This window comes from Chanodichthys erythropterus, chromosome 11 (genome assembly GCF_024489055.1).
Source record: "Chanodichthys erythropterus isolate Z2021 chromosome 11, ASM2448905v1, whole genome shotgun sequence".
Lineage (NCBI taxonomy): Eukaryota > Metazoa > Chordata > Actinopteri > Cypriniformes > Xenocyprididae > Chanodichthys > Chanodichthys erythropterus.
The window spans coordinates 27676976-27698825 of record NC_090231.1 but is presented as its reverse complement, the minus strand read 5'-3'; the positions used below and the strand labels follow the sequence as shown (position 1 = coordinate 27698825).

At 37.8% G+C, this 21850-nt stretch overlaps 1 protein-coding gene across 2 annotated transcripts in view; it reads left to right on the top strand.

Annotated features, from left to right (window-relative positions):
• creb3l1 (cAMP responsive element binding protein 3-like 1) overlaps nt 1-17491 on the top strand; it is a 38745-nt gene extending 21254 nt beyond the window's left edge. Inside the window, exons 3-12 of one of the 2 annotated variants that reach the window (XM_067400670.1) lie at nt 616-788; nt 4510-4594; nt 6383-6582; nt 6692-6841; nt 6974-7032; nt 7592-7660; nt 11607-11706; nt 12178-12328; nt 13920-14163; nt 15302-17491. In XM_067400670.1, the coding sequence (XP_067256771.1) occupies nt 616-788; nt 4510-4594; nt 6383-6582; nt 6692-6841; nt 6974-7032; nt 7592-7660; nt 11607-11706; nt 12178-12328; nt 13920-14163; nt 15302-15338 (1268 nt within the window). In that variant the 3' untranslated portion in view covers nt 15339-17491. Of the gene's footprint in view, nt 1-615; nt 789-4509; nt 4595-6382; nt 6583-6691; nt 6842-6973; nt 7033-7591; nt 7661-11606; nt 11707-12177; nt 12329-13919; nt 14168-15301 lie in introns of those variants that run through there. The other variant, XM_067400671.1, reaches the window with a different exon arrangement.
• The last annotated feature ends 4359 nt before the right edge of the window (nt 17492-21850 follow it).

Here is a 21850-nt window from a genome sequence, read left to right as displayed (position 1 = left end):
CAATAAATTAAATCATTTATTAATATATTTATTTTTTTGGCTGTCAATGGATTTTTTTTTTTTTTTTTTTTGTATTCTGATTAATTAATCAAATTAAATAAATGAAATGAAAGCCAATAAAAACCGTCCAAATGAAGATAATTCAAATACAATGTAGATAATCTAAAGCACTGAACAGACTAAGTAATTATGTTGTTTTGTTTTTATGTCCTTGTACATAAGCTTATCAATGGCTTACAGTCCACAGGATTTTACAATTGTATTTTCTCAATGGGGACTTAGGGTCCGCCATTCTTGCATGACTTTGGTGCTATTTTTGTGGATGTCTTTAGCTGTTGTGTCACTTCACCTTAAGTGCCATGTTTTTTATGACCGTGTATCAACTGTCAAGTTAAAAACAGTGCTTTTAGGACCAGCATTGTGATTTATTCTGTTGCTCTTCCTGTTTTAATGTTGTGTCTTCTGGGAGACTTTAGTTATTAAGTGCTGCCATTCCATATGTCAACCCCCAGATCATTTCTATCATTTCAACAAAGCTTTAACAAAACCATTACAACTTAATTAGTACTTTTCATCTGTTTTCTGTTTTTTTGAGCATGTTATTTCTCTCCTCAGAATCAGAAGGCATGTGGTCGTTCAGTCAGGATCTCACAGCTATTCTAGTGAAGCAGGAGCCCAGCCTGATGTCAGAGAACTGCCCTGATACAGCGCCCCCTCTGGCCAACACCAGCTCCTGCTCACACCCCCTCACTCTTGCCCCTCCGCCACAGAGGAACACAGGGGAAAAGGTAAGAGAGGAGGTTATTGCAGCTCCCTTTTTCACACTGTAAAACAATGATTCTTCATGGTCGTCATACCATGGCCATACCCAGCATTGAGGTCCCCAAGGTCCTGACCTCTGCATTTCTTCTGAGGTATACAATAGTTATTAAATAATTGCCTAATAATAACTGTACTTTGGTTCTGCAAAGATATTGTTCAATGACTAAATAGCCTACTTTCTCATGAGTTGATCAGTGCTTGTCAATGTCAAAATAAATGAGATGGCCAGTCAAATCAAAGAAGGCAAGCATTACATTTTTACAAAATCATAAGCGTGAATTCCAGCAAGACAGTTTTAATGGTCAAAAATTGATATGTTAAATGTAAGAAAGTAGCTAAAGATTTAATGTTTGACAGCTGTGTTACGATAGAAATGTTAAATTATTAGACATAAGAATAAATGTGTGCATTTGATTTTAATGAACTTGGTTACATTTTTTGAAAGCCTTTTTAGTAAATTAATTTATCATCCTCAGACCTACACTAGAACATGGTAAAATGTGAATTTGACAAGTGTCTTTATACACTCTAAAAAATGCTGGGTTGTTTCAACCCAAATTTGGGTCAAAAATGGACGAATCAAACTGTTGAATTTTTAACCCAATGGTTGGGTTTGTCAATATTTGACCCAAATGTGGGTTGAAACAGCATTTTTTTAAGTGTAGGTTATGGTTAGGAAAAATATTTCTAAATAGATAAAATGCAATACTTTACAATAAATTCTAGTTTTAAACTAATTTTCTTTATTCATCTCCTACTTTATTCCTTTAATTTTCCATTTTTTATATCGATTTGTCCAGGCCTGGTCTGTGCTCAAAATCTAAAAATGAAAATTCTTGTTATCATTTACCTATTAAAAGGACCTCTTAAAAATGACAAACCCAAATGCTATTTTTCATGACATTTCTCACGATCATTTGCCCTCCAGAAATCTTAAAATGCACATATAAGTAAGTGAAATCAAAATCTTTCTACCCCCACCCCAAGCAAGCTCAGTTTTTGTACCTCAATATTTCTAAACCCTGCATACAGCCATGCATTATACCACTAATCTTGACAAATATCTGATGATGGTGAACCTTGCATACATTGTGCACCAGAGGGACCATTGTGTTAGTATGACAATGAAAACCACACGCACACATATATGCATCATGTGCTCTTTTGCTCAGCTGGCAGTTTGCTCCACCTCTCTGCCTAGCGAACATGTTTGCAATACGAGTGTGTGTGTGAGGAGCTGAACTCACTGAAGCATGGGAATCGGCTCCAGCAGCATCAGTGTTGAGTTGAGAGTAGATTAGTTCTTCGTGGCTGCTGAGGCCTTACGGATCTGGCAGTGACTCTCTATGAGCATCAGAGCCACGGAACTTCTCTCTTCTTCCTGACTTGACACTAACTCAGGCCAGACTTTCCTCCAACTCCCATAAACTCTGCCCTCTCTGGGGAGCTGGATGACAGCGGTTATGTGCTGTGTGAAGATCCCTGATAAGCAAACAGACAGAACGAGGGATTAAACATTCTCAACAAAGTGCTGTCAAGAATAACTTGTCTAGATTAAATAATATTCTGGATGGATGGGGTTATATAAGCACATGTCCTTCATTTAAGAAGGGCAGCAAGACACGCACATGGCGTAAAGCTGTTCTGACTTCCCACTGGGTTCAGCTGGACTGTCAGTGAGAGTGTCCTCATAAAGACAGTGAGACCGTGTGCCACAGGAAGAACAGCTCTCGCCAGATAAACACAAACCATATATAACATGGCATTAAGAAATGGTGCACCATAATAACTATAATTCATGAACTGCATATATTACATAATCCTCAGGCACTGCATTGGAACCTTTTTAAGGCCACCTTGGAATGTTGAAGTAATCCAAGTTTGTGGTCCAACTAAAACAGTATATGACCTGATTTTGCTGTAGTTTAATTTTAATGAAGCTTGACTATAAGGGGAGGAAGGGACATTTTATTAGCTATTTGAAGTATGTTTGCATATCCAATTTGGAAAGATTCTGTTTTTGTGTATTTACAGTTAATTTGTATCTATTTTTTTTTTATAAAACCTTTGGATTTGAGGCTGACAGGATATGAGTCTGTGTATGGTGGAGGGTTTTCAGTGACTCTTTCATGCAGGTTAAATCGTTATGCCAATAGGCTTATGTGGCAACAAGTGACTATGTGCATTCTATCTGAGTAGGCACTACTTTGGATCATTAAAAAAGTATGTTCTGTATAGTACCAATGTGTGTAGTATGAACAAAATCCGGACATTCCATATCCCCAAATTTTCTTTGTCATGTGACTTATGGCATTAGTTGCATTGCTTCACTGTAATTCACAACTCCTCTCAGATCAGTTACACACTTCGGAGTCCTGGGGGAAGTAGTAAATCATCCTGGTCCTTTTCAACTACTGTTTTATGAATACTATAAATTTGGACAAACTACTTTTTTCAAGCTAGCAGGGAAGTACTGTATAGGGGTATTCAGACACAGGGATTGTCTTTATGAGTGACTCATTGAATCATTAACTTAACCATTTTGTTCAAAACACTGATTAATTCTGGAACTAAACAAGCGATTGTCTTTATGAGTGCGTCAATGAATCATTGACTCAGCTGATTCATGAAAGACCACTGATATATTTAGGAACGAAACAGCACTGCTGTATGTTGCTCTGTGAGGAAATGATTATTTTTGCTTTGGCTTTGTCTGGAACAATTTTTTGTTGGCAGAGCAGATAAGTAAATGGATATATTGTGTCTAAAATGTTTGTTTCTCAACATCAACTCATTTATTGAACTGATCTAACAAAATCACAATTGCATATCAGCACACATGCTTGTGTGATTCTGTGTAGGTAATGTTCAGTCTCTGAATACACATAAAACCCCAGATAGGACAGTATCATGGCTTACAGCATTGTTATAATATAGACTGACAACTTTCTAGCCAATAGCACAACTCTGCAATCATTAAGTTTTACAGTAGATATATTCTAATATTTTTCTACAAAGGCCTTTACCAGCTCAAGTTGGTAAGGAATTCCACCCGCTGACCCAGAAAATAATGAGAGGGGGGCGTGAAGAGAATCGAAGGGGTTCAGCAGGCCCTCTGATCTGAGGCTCATGTCACCTCTCTTTGTACATGATGGTTGGTCGCTGGCCAGACTGTGTGTGGTTAACAGGCGGGTAGCCTTTGCTCTGTCAGTGTAAACAGTTTGAGTCTGCCTTCAGCTGTGTTTACTGTCTCAGACATCCAGCATGGAGCACATTTAGTCCAGTACCTTAACAGTTCAGTATCATCAAATACTACAGACCCCTGCAGCCTGATATCATCAAAGACCCTCAGATAAAGCTGAATGATGTCTTTATCCCATATATTGCTGTAGCTTGCACTGAGGAAACAGACAGGATGCTTCTTTGAGAAATACTTAAGTGTATAAGCATCTGTTATGTGGTTTGTAGTCAGTGTGTATTCCATTTTACTTTTTGAATGCAATGTATTTATGAGTGTAACAGGATAATTAAATTTATCAGCAGCAAAAGAATATAATTTTAGAGGAGAGCAACTACTAAAATTGATCAAATTTGTATAGATGAATTGTTTGAGACCAGGAATGTGCATTAAATTTAGATTCCATGTTTACACTAATGATTGTTTTGCTGTTTTTCTTGTTCTGTTAGAGTTCCAAAGGCCTGAGCTCAAACTCCATTCCTGCCATCAAAGCAGAGCCCAGAGAGGTGAACCAGTTCCTCAGTGTGCCCTCAGGTGGGTGTGCAATCTCTCTTCAGTCCTGCTCTCAAACAGCATGGTATTTATGATGAAGCTGTGTGACCAAGGGAGTCTTGCTGGTTTAGCTAGTTAAAAAGCCTAGGAGGGACACTAGCATACGAGCAACCTATGCTGGGGGCCAGCATTGAAAACACCACTGGACTTTTCAACAGGACTGTCCTCCAAATAAAAGGCTAAAAAGCATGCACAGTAGACCTTTACTTTAGGTACACAACAACAAGCTAATGTACTCAACATATACTGTAGCAGTTAGTTGCCACATACAGTATGGCCAGTGCAGTTCTTCCACTAAGCAAATTAGCCCTCTTTTATTCTGCTCCCTCACACTAAGGTCAGTTCAGGGTTATAAATACTCTAATGGTATGTTTCTTTTCCAGAGGAAATGAGGCTTAGTGTGAGTGTTTCTTTATTTAACTTTTGCATGTGTTTTTGACAGTCTCTCAAATCTCAGCTTTAGCCCTTTCTGAATGGCCTATTGATGAAAACAGGCTCTGATGTGACCTCTGACGGTTGCATTTTAGACCCTGGTATTGTGGCAAAATGTATTTATTTACTGTTTTTTTTTAGGTTGGTGCATGTCTGTATTATTGTGTGTGTGTGTGTGTGTGTGTGTGTGCACATAAGTGTTTGCTTAGTTCCATATATCTATAAGATTTTGTTTTAAATGTTTTTGAAAGAAGTCTCTTATGCTCACCAAGACTGCATTTATTTAATCAAAAATACAGTAAAACAGTAATATTGTGAATTATGTATATTTTCATATCTGATAATTTATTCATGTGGTGGCGAAGCTGAATTGTCAGCAGCTATTACTCCAGATACTGACATGATCCTTCATAAATCATTCATAATAATCATTCATAATAAGCTGATTTGTTGCTCATGAAACATTTCTTATTATGATCAGCGTCGACAACTGTTGTGCTGATTTTTTTCAGGATTCTTTGATGAATTTAAAGTTTGAAAGAACAGCTTATCCTGACTGAATAAAAGTATACATTTGTTTAAAAAAAAAATCATTTGAACGGTAGTTTAAGCAACTGGATTGTTATGATATTGATAAGTTAGATCTCAAACGGCTTACATGGACTTTGCTGGTATTTAATACAAGCATTAATGTTTGATGTTGTTGGTTCTAGACAACTTTTAGAATCTGAGCTCGTAATACCAAGATTACAATACTAAGATTTCAAGTTAAGTCCTACCTCTGCGACTAGTGTGCTGCTAAGAAAAGCCACTAAAAAGGCAATAAAAGAGCCTAAGTTTCTCCACTGTGACTGTCCCCTCAGTACACCACACGTCATTTTAAAATGAAAATCTACTAATGGCAAGCAACCTGTAACACCTGCAGGCATTGTGTGTGCGCCGTCTATCTGGCAGTATGGTGTTTTTTTTATTCTGCTCATCCAAAAACAACAGCATTAAAGCAGTTCTGTGTAAATGCTGGGACATCGCCAGACTAAACACATGATGACTCCAACACTCACCACCACACTTATAATCATTGTGCATGCATGTGCTGTGTGTGAAATTCCCAAAGGATTCAACTTTATTGGCTTTTCTTGATGACAGGTGAATGGACTGAATTTCAGTTTCACACTTTGGCCTGTCATTGCTCAGAGATTCATTGCCCATTTTAACTTTTGACGGATATAGCATGTGTATGGAATTAAACCTGATTATTGAAATGCTTGAAAGTGAATGTCAGAAATGAATGAGTCACAGTTGTTTAAGGCGCGTCAAGATTATTTGTGTCCTCAACAGATGAACATCTGCGGTTGCCGCCAACTCCTCCCAGCAGCCATGGAAGCGACAGCGATGGGTCCCAGAGCCCACATTCACTGCCACCATTAAGCCCTGGCCAGCTGCAGAGCCCACATTCACTGCCTCCCTCCAGCCCTGCCCGGCTACAGGCCCGAACCTCCACAGCCATCTCCTCGTCCCCTCTCCTCACTGCCCCGCATGTGAGTCACACGCAAAGCAGCATCATTATATACAATCCAAATGGACGTTTTTATACACATACATTTGAAGCACAACTATACAGATTTAAATCTCTGACTTGTATTACAGAAGCTGCAAGGAACATCAGGCCCTTTGATGCTGACAGAGGAAGAGAAGAGGACTTTGATCGCTGAGGGATATCCTGTACCCAACAAACTACCGCTCACCAAAACCGAGGAGAAAGCCCTCAAACGGGTGCGCAGGAAAATAAAAAACAAGGTATTACTTCTGATCACATACTATTAATATTAATTCAGTCAGATCCTCCTATTATATGATATATATATATATATATATATATATATATATATATATATAATATGCTAAAGTAGATGCATATTTTTGTCTTAGATCTCTGCACAGGAAAGCCGCAGGAAGAAGAAGGAATACGTGGAGTGTTTGGAGAAAAAGTAATTCCATCACTTTATTATCTCTCCGTCTTATTGCTTTCTTCTCTACCCTTTCCTCTCCCTCTCTCCCTTTCTGACTGCTCTCCTTTTGTCCACTGCTCTTTCTTTTCCCCCCTTTTACATTGTTTGCCTAGCACTAGCATCCACTCTCTCTGCGCCTTCATCCTTCTTTTTCTTTGCTGACCTCCTCTCCTTTAATCCTCTCTTCTCTCTCACCCTAGCACACCCTCTCCCTGCAAAATACTCTATTTCTTGCTTGCTGTTTTATGGCTTTTGTTGTGTGAATGCGGCCAATGGCTACAGTCCATGCACTCATTGGGGTGTGTGTACGTTTGCATGAGTCATTTTCCCTTTTGTGCTGCTATTAGGCTCTCAGGGTTTGGATAATGTGCTGGAGAGACTGGACTCACAGTGGACACATACACTGTTTTTTCCATCGTGCTCCCGTCAGTCATGCTGACGGGATTATTTATGGTCAAACATATGGAAACAATTTATTTGTGTGTGTCAATCTGTCATAGTGACCGTGTGCAATTACAACACTTTCTCTCCTCCTCAGAGTGGAGAACTACACTTCAGAGAACAACGAACTTTGGAAAAAAGTTGAGACGCTTGAGAATGCCAACAGGTGAGATACCATATGTGTGCTTGTGTTTAATCACAGTGAATACTTTATAGGTTGATTTTTATCAGTTTAATTGTAACCGTATTTGCAGTAAGTGTACTCAGCAGCTTCTTTGCAGTCAGCAGGTGTTGTTAAGTCAGTCCAGATGCACGCAGGTCTTAACCTCCCCTTCCGATCATATATAGCAGCACCTTTTCATTCTCTCCTGGGTGGCCTAGTTAGAACATAGGCGCTGTCGACAGGGTGCTGTCTGTTCCTACTGTTTAGAGAGACAGAAAGCACCATGGGGGATTTGGTGTTATCAAAGTCAGCTTTTTTGTGGATTAACTGTAAAACCTTATTGAAGACAACAGCTCTTAAATGGGTAGTTCCCGCAAAACGAAAATTCAAAATTCTCTCATCATTTACTCACCCTAATGTTTTTCCAAACCTGCATGACTTACTTTCTTCTAGAATGTTTCTGGGGATTTTTTTCGGTCTGTTTAATTAAAGCCAATGGGGCTCGGTGATTATTGGAGCTTGTTGATTTTCATTGTTTGAACAAAAACTCATTCTTCAAAATCTCTTCTTTTGTGTACTATACAAGAAAGTAACCATACAGGATTGCTAATGTTTACAATTGTAATTTTTGTGTGAACTATCCCTTTAATGAAAACATGCAAGAAAGTATCATGGTTTGTTTAACATGTTTTGAAATACATTAGAATATCATGTCAATGCCATGGTATATGAATACAGTAATCGTTCAATGCCATAGTATAGCAACACGTGCTGTAGGATTTTTTTTTTTAGCTGTTAAATGCAGTCTTGGAGAGCATAAGAGACTTCTATCAAAAATAATTGAAAAAATCGTACTGATTTTTGAGTGGTGTATATATGTAAATGTAGAGTAGTGCTTTTTATAGAGGATTGGCTCAGGCCCCTTATTAACAACACACTTAAAGTAGCACGCAGCACGGTGCCTGCCTGCCCCTCATTACAGGATAAAGAGACTGTGCGTTGGCTCTCTGCCGATTCTTATTAGGATAGAGCCTTCTGACTTATCACAGAGAATTCAAAGAGACAGTAGGGGGGAGTTTGTGTTTGTGTGTTAGTGGGTGGGTTGTATATTAATCTGAAGAAAACCACTGTTTATATGATCAAATTGAGATGATTATTGTGAGGTTAGTAGGGTGGTCCGAGCCCCTCTCACCACTGAAAACATACTGTTGAGCTAGACTAGTCTACAGCATTCATTATGACCGATTCTGTATGTGTATGTTTCTGTGAAAACTAATATGAGATGCTTTGTTTTGGGGTGATGTAGACAGGTGAAAAAGCTCTTAACTATGATTTTTTGGATAAAAGATTCTGCTAAATTATGAAACACTAAAATAGCCTCTTTTTTATTGTTTTCAAACATGTTGCAATAGCTCTCTCTGGTGTTGGAGGAGCTCTCCATCATGTGATATTGCTTCTTACTCCGCTAGAGGGAGCTCAATATCCTTTTGTATTAACAATAATTTCTTCTGAAGAAGTCTGCTGCTGAGATTACACGTTCTCATACATATATATATATATTACACTTCTCAATGAACACAAAAACAATTTCCAAAATGTTAACAAAACTTGGTTTAATATAACATCTGTATAACTTATAACATGAAAGTAAGGTTAATAATATAACTTAGATTACACATTTTTCAGTTTTACTCAAATTAGGGTGATGCAAAAATGAGTGCACCCCATAACAAAAAGAATGACCTCTTTTAGAGAGGATGAAGAGTGATGTTCAACTTCAGATCAGGATACTACTTGGCCACTGAATCACTTTCACCCTGTTCTTCTTCAGAAATCCAGCCTTAGATGTGTTTAGGATCATTGTCATGTTGGAAAAGTGCACGACGACCAAGAGCACGGAATGATAGTAGCATCTTCTCTTTCAGTATAGAGCAGTACATCTGTGAATTCATGAGCTCCCCGACACCAGCAGCACTCATGCAGCCCCACATAAGGACACTGCCACCACCATATTCACTTTAGGCACCATGCATTTTTCTTTGTATTTCTCACCTTTGCGACACCATACAGTTTTGCAGCCATCAGTTCCAAAAACATTTATCTTGGTCTCATCGCTCCAGAGTATAGAGTCCCAGTAGTCTTCATCTTTGTCAGCATGGGCCCTGGCAAACTCCTGGTGGGCTTTTTTGTGCCTGGGCTTTAAGAAAGGCTTCTTTCGTGGATGGCACCCATGCATGCCATTCGTCTGCAGTGTACGCCGTATTGTGTCACGGGAAATAGTCACCCCAGTTTTGCTTTCTACTTCTTTAGTTAACTGCAGTGAACTTGCATGCCGATTTTCTTCTCCTCAGAAGACGCTCCTGTCGAGGTGTTAACTTCCGTGGACGACCTGGACGTCTCTGTGAGACGGTTGCAGTTCCATCTTTTTTAAATTTGTGCACCAATTTTGCTACAGTATTGTGACTGATAAGTAAAGCTTTGCTGATCTTCTTGTAGCCTTCATCTTTCTGGTGTAAAGAAATTATTTTCTTTCTCAGGTCTTGTGACATTTCTCTTCCATGGGGTGCCATTGCTGACAGCATGAAATGGGAAGGGGTTTTAACACCCTTTTATAGTAAACTGTCTGCTGGACACCTGTGTGATGAATAATTCGACTCACCTGTGGTTGAATTCTTGATAAATTAGACACTCATTTACGCTGAGCACTGTGTGTGTGTGTGTGTGTGTGTGTGTGTGTGTGTGTGTGTATATATATATATATATATATATATGTATATATGTGTGTGTATATGTGTGTGTGTGTGTGTGTGTGTGTGTGTGTGTAGAGAGAGAGAGAGAGAGAGACTGTGTGATTGATATGTGTGTGTATATTTATATAAGCTTTATTTAAACAGTAAAAAACTATATAAAATAAATAATTAAAAGAAAATGACATACAAAACATGAGAGAATAAACTAAGAAGAACTGTAATAAAAACAATTAAGAACAGAAGACAATTTATTTATTTTAATATACTAAATACTGCCAGCTATACAATAATATATTATGTTACAGTTAAAATAGTAAATTATATTGTTTTACATTTACAGTTATGCACTTGACAGACGCTTTTATCTAAAGCAATTTACATTGAATTAAATGTATAGATTTTATCAGTTCATGCATTCCTTGGGAATCGAACTCATGACCTTGGCATTGTTAGTGCTAGAGCTACATAATCAACTACATGTCATATTACCTCACTACATTGCTTGTTTAATTCAGTTCAGTTGTCTAAAATATAGTAATTGTCATTTTGTGTAAAATTGTGATCATATAATCAGTCAATAATTAAGAAGTATATGGCTGATTTAAATTCTGGTTCATACATAACACTGAAAATAGAAGGTGTTATCTCACGTAGTGTGCTCTACTTGTGTTCTGAACATTCTGTAAATGTACTAGGTCATCCAGGTATTCCATGCAGATAGAAAGTGTGCCTGTGGTGCGCATACTGCAAAAATAGTATGGGTATGCTATTATATCATACACCCAGATCCTGTGGCTATAAGTACTGTATCTCTGCGTGTTTTGGGTCACATCAGAGAGTGTGTAAGAGAACAAAAGAGAAAGAGTATGTTTGATTGGCCTCTGAAGAAGGAAGTAATTGAAGGAGAAATCAATTAACAGCCACTACACGCTTACAGCAGTGTTGATGAGGAGGTGAAGTGCGTTTTGTGTGGGAGAGACTGTGTGAGTCGTGTGAAGGAGAGTTCAGTTTATGTAACACTGTGGCGAGTAAGAACTATAATATCCTCGCATGCTCTCTAAGAATACGAAGATCCTGCTGTTACAAAACGGCACAGAGAGGAACACACACAGCCTGCGAACAAATACGCTGCCTACATCCTGAACTGAAGACTTTACTAATCATTTTTCTTTTGTGATGTGTTTCTGTGTCATCCGTAGGTCTCTACTCCAACAGCTACAAAGACTGCAGGCTCTAGTGAGCGGGAAAGTGCCTCGATCCTGCAAGATCGCCTCCACGCAGACCGGAACCTGCCTCATGGTATATACACGCATATATACTGTACAAACACACGCATTTATTGCAACACACTCGCATTCACACACACATTTTCTTTGTGTTTCTTTTTTAAAAAAAACAGAGTCTTAATGAAACATCTAGGCCTGGTTTCACAAACAGGGCTTAGATTAAGCCAGGATTACGCCTTAGTTCAGTTAAGACATTTAAGTAAACGTGACTTTACAAAAAACATTACTGGTATGCATCTTGAGACAAAACAATGGCACTGACATATTTTATTATATGTCATTGCAAGTTAAAACAGCTCAAACATGCATTTTAGTCTGGGACTAGCCTTAAGCCTTGTCTGTGAAACCGGGGCTTGTCTATTTAGTTTAGTCCTTTGATCCTATGCATGTAAAGGCAGGTCAGCACTGCTCTGACACTTGTAGTGCAAGTAGATTACAGTGGGGCGGTGTGCTCACCGTGTGTGTGGTTCCTCCTCCTGGCCAGGTGGTGGCGCTGTGTTTTGTGTTGGTGCTGGGCTCGTTGGCTCCCTGCCTGCCCGAGCTCTCCCTCTACTCTTCCTCCTTATCCTCATCGTCCTCACACACGGTGAAGTCCGCACCGCTGCCCTCAGGTGACCTCTACACCACCAGCCAGGGTATGTTTCGTCCCTGCCCCTAATATATGAGTCGAAATCATCAACTTTCATTGTGTACTTTGCATGATATAATTACATTTCTCTGCGTATGCGCAAAGAAGTGTTTATTTGTAGGTCGTCCGGCTTTCAGACACATTCAATTATCCAGGCAGATAATAGCTGTGTGTCTTTGACAGCACTTATTTCGTTCCCCCCACAAGAGACTGAAAGGGTGTGAGGCCGTCTCTGTTATAAAGGTTATTAGCAGAGCTCCTGGGCCGACTGTGCCCATTCTCACCGCCAAATTACTGTCAGACATCCCAGAGAGTTTTAGATTGAAATCATTACTTCCCTTTGAGCAGATTTTACAATCCTCTTTCAACTTTACGACACACGCCGAGCCGCATCTCTTTCGGCTCTATCAAAGCTGTGCTTGAAAAAAGCTTCAAATGCCTCGTCCATTTTCACAAGGGCCCTACAGACTCGGCCCATGGATGATGGCGATGTGTTGCTGTAGTAACCAAAAATCATAGAAGCCTTAATGTGTATGGGTTCGCCTAAAAGAGTAGCACACTCAAAATCTTGCTTTTTCTTTTAAACAAGCTCTTCGAGTCCTCTTCTATGGCAAGCCGTTTTGACTTTTATTCACATCTCAGGATATGAATTCTTGATATCAACAATTCGGTTCTTGATATCAGGAATTACATTTCCACTAGTAACAATGTTAATTCATGATATCAACATTTGAATTTCCACTAGTAAATACTAGAATTCTTGATATCTGTAATTGTATTTTCACTATAGGCTGCCATTCATATTCAATTGTTGATATCAAGAATTGATTTCTTACTAGTTGAAATTCCAATTTCACATATCAGAAATACAATTCTTACGAGTAAAAATGTATTTCTGATATCAATATAATTTCAGATATCTAAAATGGCTTTCTTACTAGTAACAATCACATTCATGATATCATAAACTAACATTGTCACTAGTGACAATCAAATTATTGATATCAAAAATTAACATTGTTACTAGTAGCAATTCAATTGATGATATCAAGAACTGACATTTCAACTAGTGACAACTGAATTATTGATATAAAAAATTATGATTTTTACTAGTAAGAATTGTATTTCTGATATGTGAAATTGGAATTTCAAATAGTAAGAAATCAATTCTTGATATCAACAATTGAATTTGAATGGCAGCCTATGGTGACATTTCACTAGTGAAAATACAATTACAGATATCAAGAATATTCAAGATTTTACTAATGGAAATTCAAATGTTGATATCAAGAATACATATTTCTGCGAGTGATGACATCATTGTTGATTTCAAGAATTAACATTTTTACTAGTGGAAATGTTAATTCTTGATATCAACAGTTGTCATTGTTACTAGTAGAAATGTAATTCCTGATATCAAGAACTGCCATTTTAACTAGTAAAAACTGAATTGTTGATATCAAGAATTCATATCCTGAGAATGAATAAAAGTCAAAACGGCTTGCCATACTCTTCACCCTACATATCTCATGATAATCAAAGTAAGCAAGTCATGTGACATAAGTAACTCTGTTCTCTCTCTTTGTGTGTGTGCGTAGTCCGCTCCCGCAGCCTGCTCTTCTATGACGAGGGTGGCCCAGTGGAGGACGGCCACAGGGGCGTGCTGAGTGTGGAGAGGATGGAGGGGGTGCCGCGACACGTACAGGACCTGAAGGACAGCCACGAGCAGGATCATTCTGCTCTCGTGAGCAGGTACTTGAGCCAGGCTCAACCAGAGCCTGCAAGCTACAGCAACACATCCGCGGCCCCACTCCGTCCCCCTGAACCACACTACCACTCGAGGTGAGACACACACTGACAGTTATTAAGGATGTACTGACATTAAAATAATTTGCTATTTATACAATTAATTAATATAGTTATTTATGGCCGACAACTGATAAATATAAAAAAAATTGAAATACTACACTATTTAGGCTACATAATTTAAAAATTAAACACTAGAGACTTAGGATTAGTTCACTTTCAAATGCAAATTACCCCAAGCTTTACTCCCCCTCAAGCCATCCTAGACTTTCTTCTTTCTGATGAACACAGTCGGAGATATATTAATAAATATCCTGAGACATCCGAGCTTTATAATGGCAGTGAACAGGGGTCACGAGTATAAAGCTGAAGACAGTGCCTCCATCCACATCTATCCATCATAAACGCGTACTCCACACGGCTCCTGGGGTTTAAGCGATACGTTTGTGTAAAAAAAAATTCATATTTAACAAGTTATGAAGTAAAATATCTAGCTTCTGGCAGACCACCTTCCATATCCAACTTATGAAGAAAGTATGAAACTCTCACAGTTCAAAACGCTCACACTACGTCCTATACCTTCCCTATTTAACTTACGGAAAAAGCTTAACGGACGCGACGCCAGTTCCGTTTTTTTCCCCGTAAGTTTAATACGGAAGGCGGTCTGTCGGAAGCTAGATATTGGATATTCATTTTGAGGTTTGCTAAAGATTACATTCAGGAGTGAAATTAAACTATTAGTGTTTTTAACTTAATACACTTTGATTGTTAGATAACTATTGTTTAAAAGTTGGGGTCAATAAGATATATTTTTTTCATTTGAAAGAAATAAATAAATTTGTTCAGCAAGGACATATTAAATTTTATAAACTAATATGGTTACAAAATTCTTTGCTTTTCTATTTATTTAACTTTCTATTCATCAAAGAATCCTAAAAAAAAAAAAAAAAAAAGCAGCACAACTGCTTTCAACATTGTTTCCATGACAGGAATAAATTACATTTTAAAATATATTCAAATAGAAAACAGCCATTTTAAATTGTAATCATATTTCATAATATTTCTGGTTTTACTGTATTTTTGATCAATTAAATGCGGTCTTGCTGAGCATACAAAATCTTACCGACCCCAAACATCCCTATGAATAATTAGTAATTGTCCCTTTCCTTCTCAGAAAGCGGGATCCTGAGGGAGGAGCTGAATATTTCTAACCCCTCCGTGTGGAGCTGCCTCTGTCACCCAGGCCTCCACTGAAATCTAATGATCCTCGACTACTCGGCCCTCGACCCTTACCGTTACAGATCCTGAGTCTCCTGACCTGCCCTAAAAAACCAACAAGCCTCATGACCACCATCCAACCCGCCTGACATGCATTCCAATGACATTCATCCCTAGAACTGTGAGAAGAGAAATGTGTCCATCCATACACTGAAACTCCCCTTTACCAACAAGCACTGAGTTTAAGGACTAAAGAGAGAGAAGAGGATGTGGGCGGTTGTACATGCTGCTCTGTTTTAGATGGATGTGAGCCTACAGCTCTAAATTCACTAAACACTTCACACACAGGGTGTGGGAGGGAAAGTTCATGAGTGTTTGTTTTGATTTCCCTAAAATGCCATGAGACTGTCCATTTACTACATATCCTTACTTAAACCCCAAAGAACTTCTTTTTTCTTTTTATGACTCTTTTCTTTTCTTTTTTTTTTTATCTCTGAATGTTTTCCAGCAGGTGTAATCACAGGTGCCTGACGTACTTTGCGGTTTTACAAAGCTTGCTTTGACAGGATTTTCTTCCTCTGCCATCTTGGCTTTTTTCCTAATAAGTTTAAGCTGGATTGCACTTGTTTTGCACTAGGAAAACGAATTGATTTAAGTGCCTTCACATTCTTTTTCATGTAGTCATATTTAAGATGCTCCTAACCGTATATTTCCCTCTTTTTTGCTTACTTTTATTGATGCGTTCTATTTTATTTTTGTTTTCTACTTTTAAAAGGCAGAGGCTTTTGTACTGAATTTAAAATTTTATCCATAATATATTCTAGTATTGGCAGCATCCAAAAAAAGAGCATATTTATTTTATGCACAAAAAAATTATGAAAGTTATTGTGTTTTTTAAATGAAAGATGATGTAAAGTTTACATGATCTTGATGTCATAACTGTTAAACAGTTTTTTTCTGTTATCTTTATTTCTGTGTAAAGAAAGTTTTGTATATATAGAGAAAAATGAACAGGGCCGATCAAATCCTGTGTGTGTTTAACCGTGTTCAATCTCTGAAGAATTCTGCACAATCCACATGAATCCATTAAAAACATTGGCTATAATGTATTCAAGGTGAAAACAAATATTATTTAAAACAGGTTTTTCTGATAATGGAATACTTCTTTTTAATGTTAGTCTAGACTCTCTGTATTCTGTAGCTGAGCAAACTGTTTGACCACTGTAAAATTTACCACAAATATCTGGGAGTTGATAGTGCAGTTGTGTAAATATGCTTTCCAAAAGTCCATTTTTTTATGTTATCGATGTCAGTGCTTAGAAACAATTTGTTAATCATGAGATCTTTTCTTTTTGTTTTTCAGTAAATCATTTTCATGTCCTCTGTTGCTTCAGCCACAATATTGTTTTTATTGTACAGCTAGAGATAACCACTGAAAGACATGATATTTTATTGCTCAAGTTGCCGCTGATTAAATTATAGTAATGAAAGTGGTTGTCACAAAAGAATCTATCAAATTACTCTGTGGTATATGTGCCATAACGCAACGGAAAACTGGGTTGGCTGTTTATGACATGGAAGAACAGTACTGTAGATAACAGCGTAAAACTGAATTCGCCGTAGTTTCAAAGAGCTTTAATTTCTTACAAGTTTAGTGACAGAGCAGTTTTCATCATGGCCTCTGTTTCATTCATTTCACCCATCGATATGTAATAATAATATTGAACTGGAAAAACATTAAGTGTTGATTTGAATGTTTCTAAGACAAGAAATGTAAACTTTATGACTTCATTGCACATACTGTCCACAGACCATTAGTCTCGAACCTGGAACTCCAGAATATCATAGAGCATTCTGGAATTGAATCTAATGCCCAGTATGACGTATGATGGAGTTTGTGCTTTTAAATGTAATTGTTGCTTGGATCATCTGTATCTCTGCCCTTTTTGCCCTTTGTACATATGACTGATGATAAATGTTGGTTGTAAATATGGAGGACGTATTTTTATATTTCCGATGCATTTTGGTAATCACTATGCGGTTTGGGTTTATTAGTATCTGTGTATGTATCTATGCTCTGAACCTCTTGCTTTTCCTGTCTGATCTAAAGTAGAGTTAGAATGAAGCAAAATACAAAATTTTTGCAGATGCAATCTATGGTCTCCTGTGTTATTTTCAGTCTTTATGCATAATTAAGAACATTATTATTATTATTATTTACCTTAAAAGTTTGGTGGGTGTGAAGTGATTTTTAGGGCCTTGTCTCAAACGTTCATTGTGTTTTCATATTACGACCACCAGGTGTCAGCACTCTTTACATTTTGTCTGTTTTTCTTGTTTCATTGGGCTGTTAAGACAATATGACCAGACTTATTATTGTGCTATTAAATTAAACAGTCTTGCTTTTTGATAGATTTGAATTTATTTTATTCTTAAATATAGTTTGTTCAATAGTTTTGATATATTTGAAGATTTCAGATGCAAAAGCCTCTAAGTGCCGTCTGAAATTTCCTTCAAAAATGAGCATTTTTTATCAAGCTCGTATGTTTAGGTTCAGGAATTTCACTTTAATGGCAATTAATAGGTCATTTTCATTGCCATTAAAGTGAATAACTGAACATAAACATACAAGCTTGATAAAAATGCTCATTTTAGAAGGAAATTTCAGACGGCACTTAAAGGCTTTTGCATCTGAAGTCTTCATTTGCAAAAGCAATTTCTTCCAAAATATCAGTGAATTTCTGGAATAGCATTAAAAACAAACTAGGCCTATGTCAGTGAATTACACACACAATATCACTAACATGTTGTTGCTCAGCTTAATAGTACTGTGTAAGTGGATGACATGATAAACAAGACTGAACAAATTTCAGTTCAAACGGGTAAATCAAGTTTAAAATGCATGTTAAAAATGCACTATGCATTTAAAATGCATAGTAATGAACATTAGTAGAAAGAAGACTGTGTACTAAATAGAGGTCTATGGCTTGTAAAAAGCTGAGGTCTAAAATACATAGTTTTTCCACAATATTTAAAAACACACGTGAAATTGTGTGTTGAAGATGCGCAAGTAAACTCTTTACTTGATAAACAGTAATTGAAGTTTAGGCCTGAGTCATTAAACACTGTCAGCATGAGTGCATCATTTGTTGCGCGTTCCCGGGGATTTCGACAGCTGTACATTTGCCGTCGAATTCTGTCCACTCCCCCGCCCCCGCCCCCACTCATTAGATTCTAATATTCATCAAACTCGTTCAGTCTCGCTCTTCCTGATGGCTTTGTGGACAGTGTGCTAACCTGTGGTGCAATTGCGTACAACAGATTTTGCTTCAACATATTTAATATCATTATAAATAACAAAAAGGCAGAACATTAACATTTAAACTGATCCTGGTTAAAGTTCATCGACACACAAGATAGAATCAGCATCTTTTAAGTTAGTGCATCAACATCTCTCATCATACAGATGTATATTCTGCACTCTTCCCATCTGCCTTCTCTCTCCAATTTTGCCTCCTTGTGTATTTATTTATATTCAATGTCAATTGTAATTTTTCATTGTATTCAGCTAATACGTCAATAAAAAAAGAGTACATAATTGACACAACATGCTGTTTTTTGTGTTAACCCTATTAGAGGCTACAAGACATTATATCCGGCCGATAAAAATAGATATATAAAACAATAACATTAATGACAATAATATTAATATTATCAAGATAATAATATACTAATATTAATGAAAAAAGCTATTAATGAAGAGGTTATTTATAACACCATTATTGTCCTATATAGCACTTTCAAAGCATGGTTCTTCATGGAAAAAAAGGGTTCTGCTATTGTTACAAGCCGAAGAACCCTAATTTGGTTCTGTTTAGAACTATTTTTCTCTTTCATCATCAGCCAGTTTGTGCTATACAGACACTTGTTTTAAGAACACCCAAACAGTTCTCATACAGGTTGTGCTTTAGACCCACAGAGAAATAAAACCCAGGGAGAGAGAGTGAGAGTGAGAGAGAGATAGAGGATAAAGAAATGGGGAGAGGAGAAGGAGGAAAAGAACATAGACTGTTTTCCTCCCACATAAATATCCATAGCATGTGTGTGTGTGTATGCTTGTGTGTACTTGTTATCGATATATTGCTCTATTTATTTCTTGAAAGCTGTGATAATTTTAAACTCCATATAATCTGACAATAAATACTCAGTTGAGAAATTTACTGAAATTCATGGTATGTACAGTGGGTACGGAAAGTATTCAGACCCCCTTAAATGTTTCACTCTTTGTTATATTGCAGCCATTTGCTGAAATCATTTAAGTTCATTTTTTCCCTTATTAATGTACACACAGCACCCCATATTGACAGAAAAACACAGAATTGTTGACATTTTTGCAGATTTATTAAAAAAGAAAAACTGAAATATCACATGGTCCTAAGTATTCAGACCCTTTGCTCAGTATTTAGTAGAAGCACCCTTTTGATCTAATACAGCCATGAGTCTTTTTTGGGAAAGATGCAACATGTTTTTCACACCTGGATTTGCGGATCCTCTGCCATTCCTCCTTGCAGATCCTCTCCAGTTCTGTCAGGTTGGATGGTAAATGTTGGTGGACAGACATTTTTAGGTCTCTCCAGAGATGCTCAATTGGGTTTAAGTCAGGGCTCTGGCTGGGCCATTCAAGAACAGTCACGGAGTTGTTGTGAAGCCACTCCTTCTTTATTTTAGCTGTGTGCTTAGGGTCATTGTCTTGTTGGAAGGTAAACCTTCGGCCCAGTCTGAGGTCCTGAACACTCTGGAGAAGGTTTTCGTCCAGGATATCCCTGTACTTGGCCGCATTCATCTTTACCTCGATTGCAACCAGTCGTCCTGTCACTGCAGCTGAAAAACACCCCCACAGCATGATGCTGCCACCACCATGCTTCACTGTTGAGACTGTATTGGACAGCTGATGAGCAGTGCCTGGTTTTCTCCACACATACCGCTTAGAATTAAGGCCAAAAAGTTCTATCTTGGTCTCATCAGACCAGAGAATCTTATTTCTCACCATCTTGGCAAACTCCATGCGGGCTTTCATGTGTCTTGCACTGAGGAGAGGCTTCCTTCGGGCCATTCTGCCATAAAGCCCCGACTGGTGGAGGGCTGCAGTGATGGTTGACTTTCTACAACTTTCTCCCATCTCCTGACTGCATCTCTGGAGCTCAGCCACAGTGATCTTTGGGTTCTTCTTTACCTCTCTCACCAAGGCTCTTCTCCCCCGATAGCTCAGTTTGGCCAGACGGCCAGCTCTAGGAAGGGTTCTGGTCGTCCCAAGTGTCTTCCATTTAAGGATTATGGAGGCCACTGTACTCTTAGGAACCTTAAGTGCAGCAGAATTTTTTTTGTAACCTTGGCCAGATCTGTGCCTTGCCACAATTCTGTCTCTGAGCTCTTCAGGCTGTTCCTTTGACCTCATGATTCTCATTTGCTCTGACATGCACTGTAAGCTGTAAGGTCTTATATAGACAGGTGTGTGGCTTTCCTAATCAAGTCCAATCAGTATAATCAAATGAAGGTGTAGAACCATCTCAAGGATGATCAGAAGAAATGGACAGCACCTGAGTTAAATATATGAGTGTCACAGCAAAGGGTCTGAATACTTAGGACCATGTGATATTTCAGTTTTTCTTTTTTAATAAATCTGCAAAAATGTCAACAATTCTGTGTTTTTCTGTCAATATGGGGGGCTGTGTGTACATTAATGAGGAAAAAAAATGAACTTAAATGATTTTAGCAAATGGCTGCAATATAACAAAGAGTGAAAATCTGAATACTTTCCATACCCACTGTAAGTCTGAGTGGGGGCTATTTAAAAAAAAAAAAAAAAAAAGGAACTGTCTCAGCAACAGTCTGGACTTAACATGAACTTTCTCATTTTCAAAAAGACAGCATCTGTGACCAGATCCCCACAGGACTGCACTGTGAGTAAAGGACCAAAGCCAGTTGACTACTATGGATCATTACATTATTGTATTTTTGTTCAAACAATTAATTAGGTTGAATCTCTAAGAAGCAACTGGCTAAATTAGAAACCCTCTGTTTCATTTCAAAAGTGTTCCTATTAAATGAATTAATAAAAATGACTTTCCACTATTACAAAAAATTTAACTTTCCAAAGAAATCTAACAAATATAAAAATATAATTATTTGGACCCTTTCATGGTGGGAAAACAAATAAATGATTTCATCCCATTTTCTCCATGTTTTTCCATGCTTGCACTGACTACAGATTTTGGTGGGAACATTTTGCAAATTGCAGAAGTGAGTTGAGGAAGGAGGTTGGTTGTCTTTGTTTGAACCTGATGTGAGCTGCTGGCAGCCAGTGGAGTTAGACAAAAAGAGCTGTGCTTTAACATTCACATACCCACAAGTGTCAATGCAGCAGCCAGGGGCAATTGGATTTGATAGATGAGAATATGTGATAAGATTGTGTAATTTGAAATTTTATTCAGGATGACCACATTCT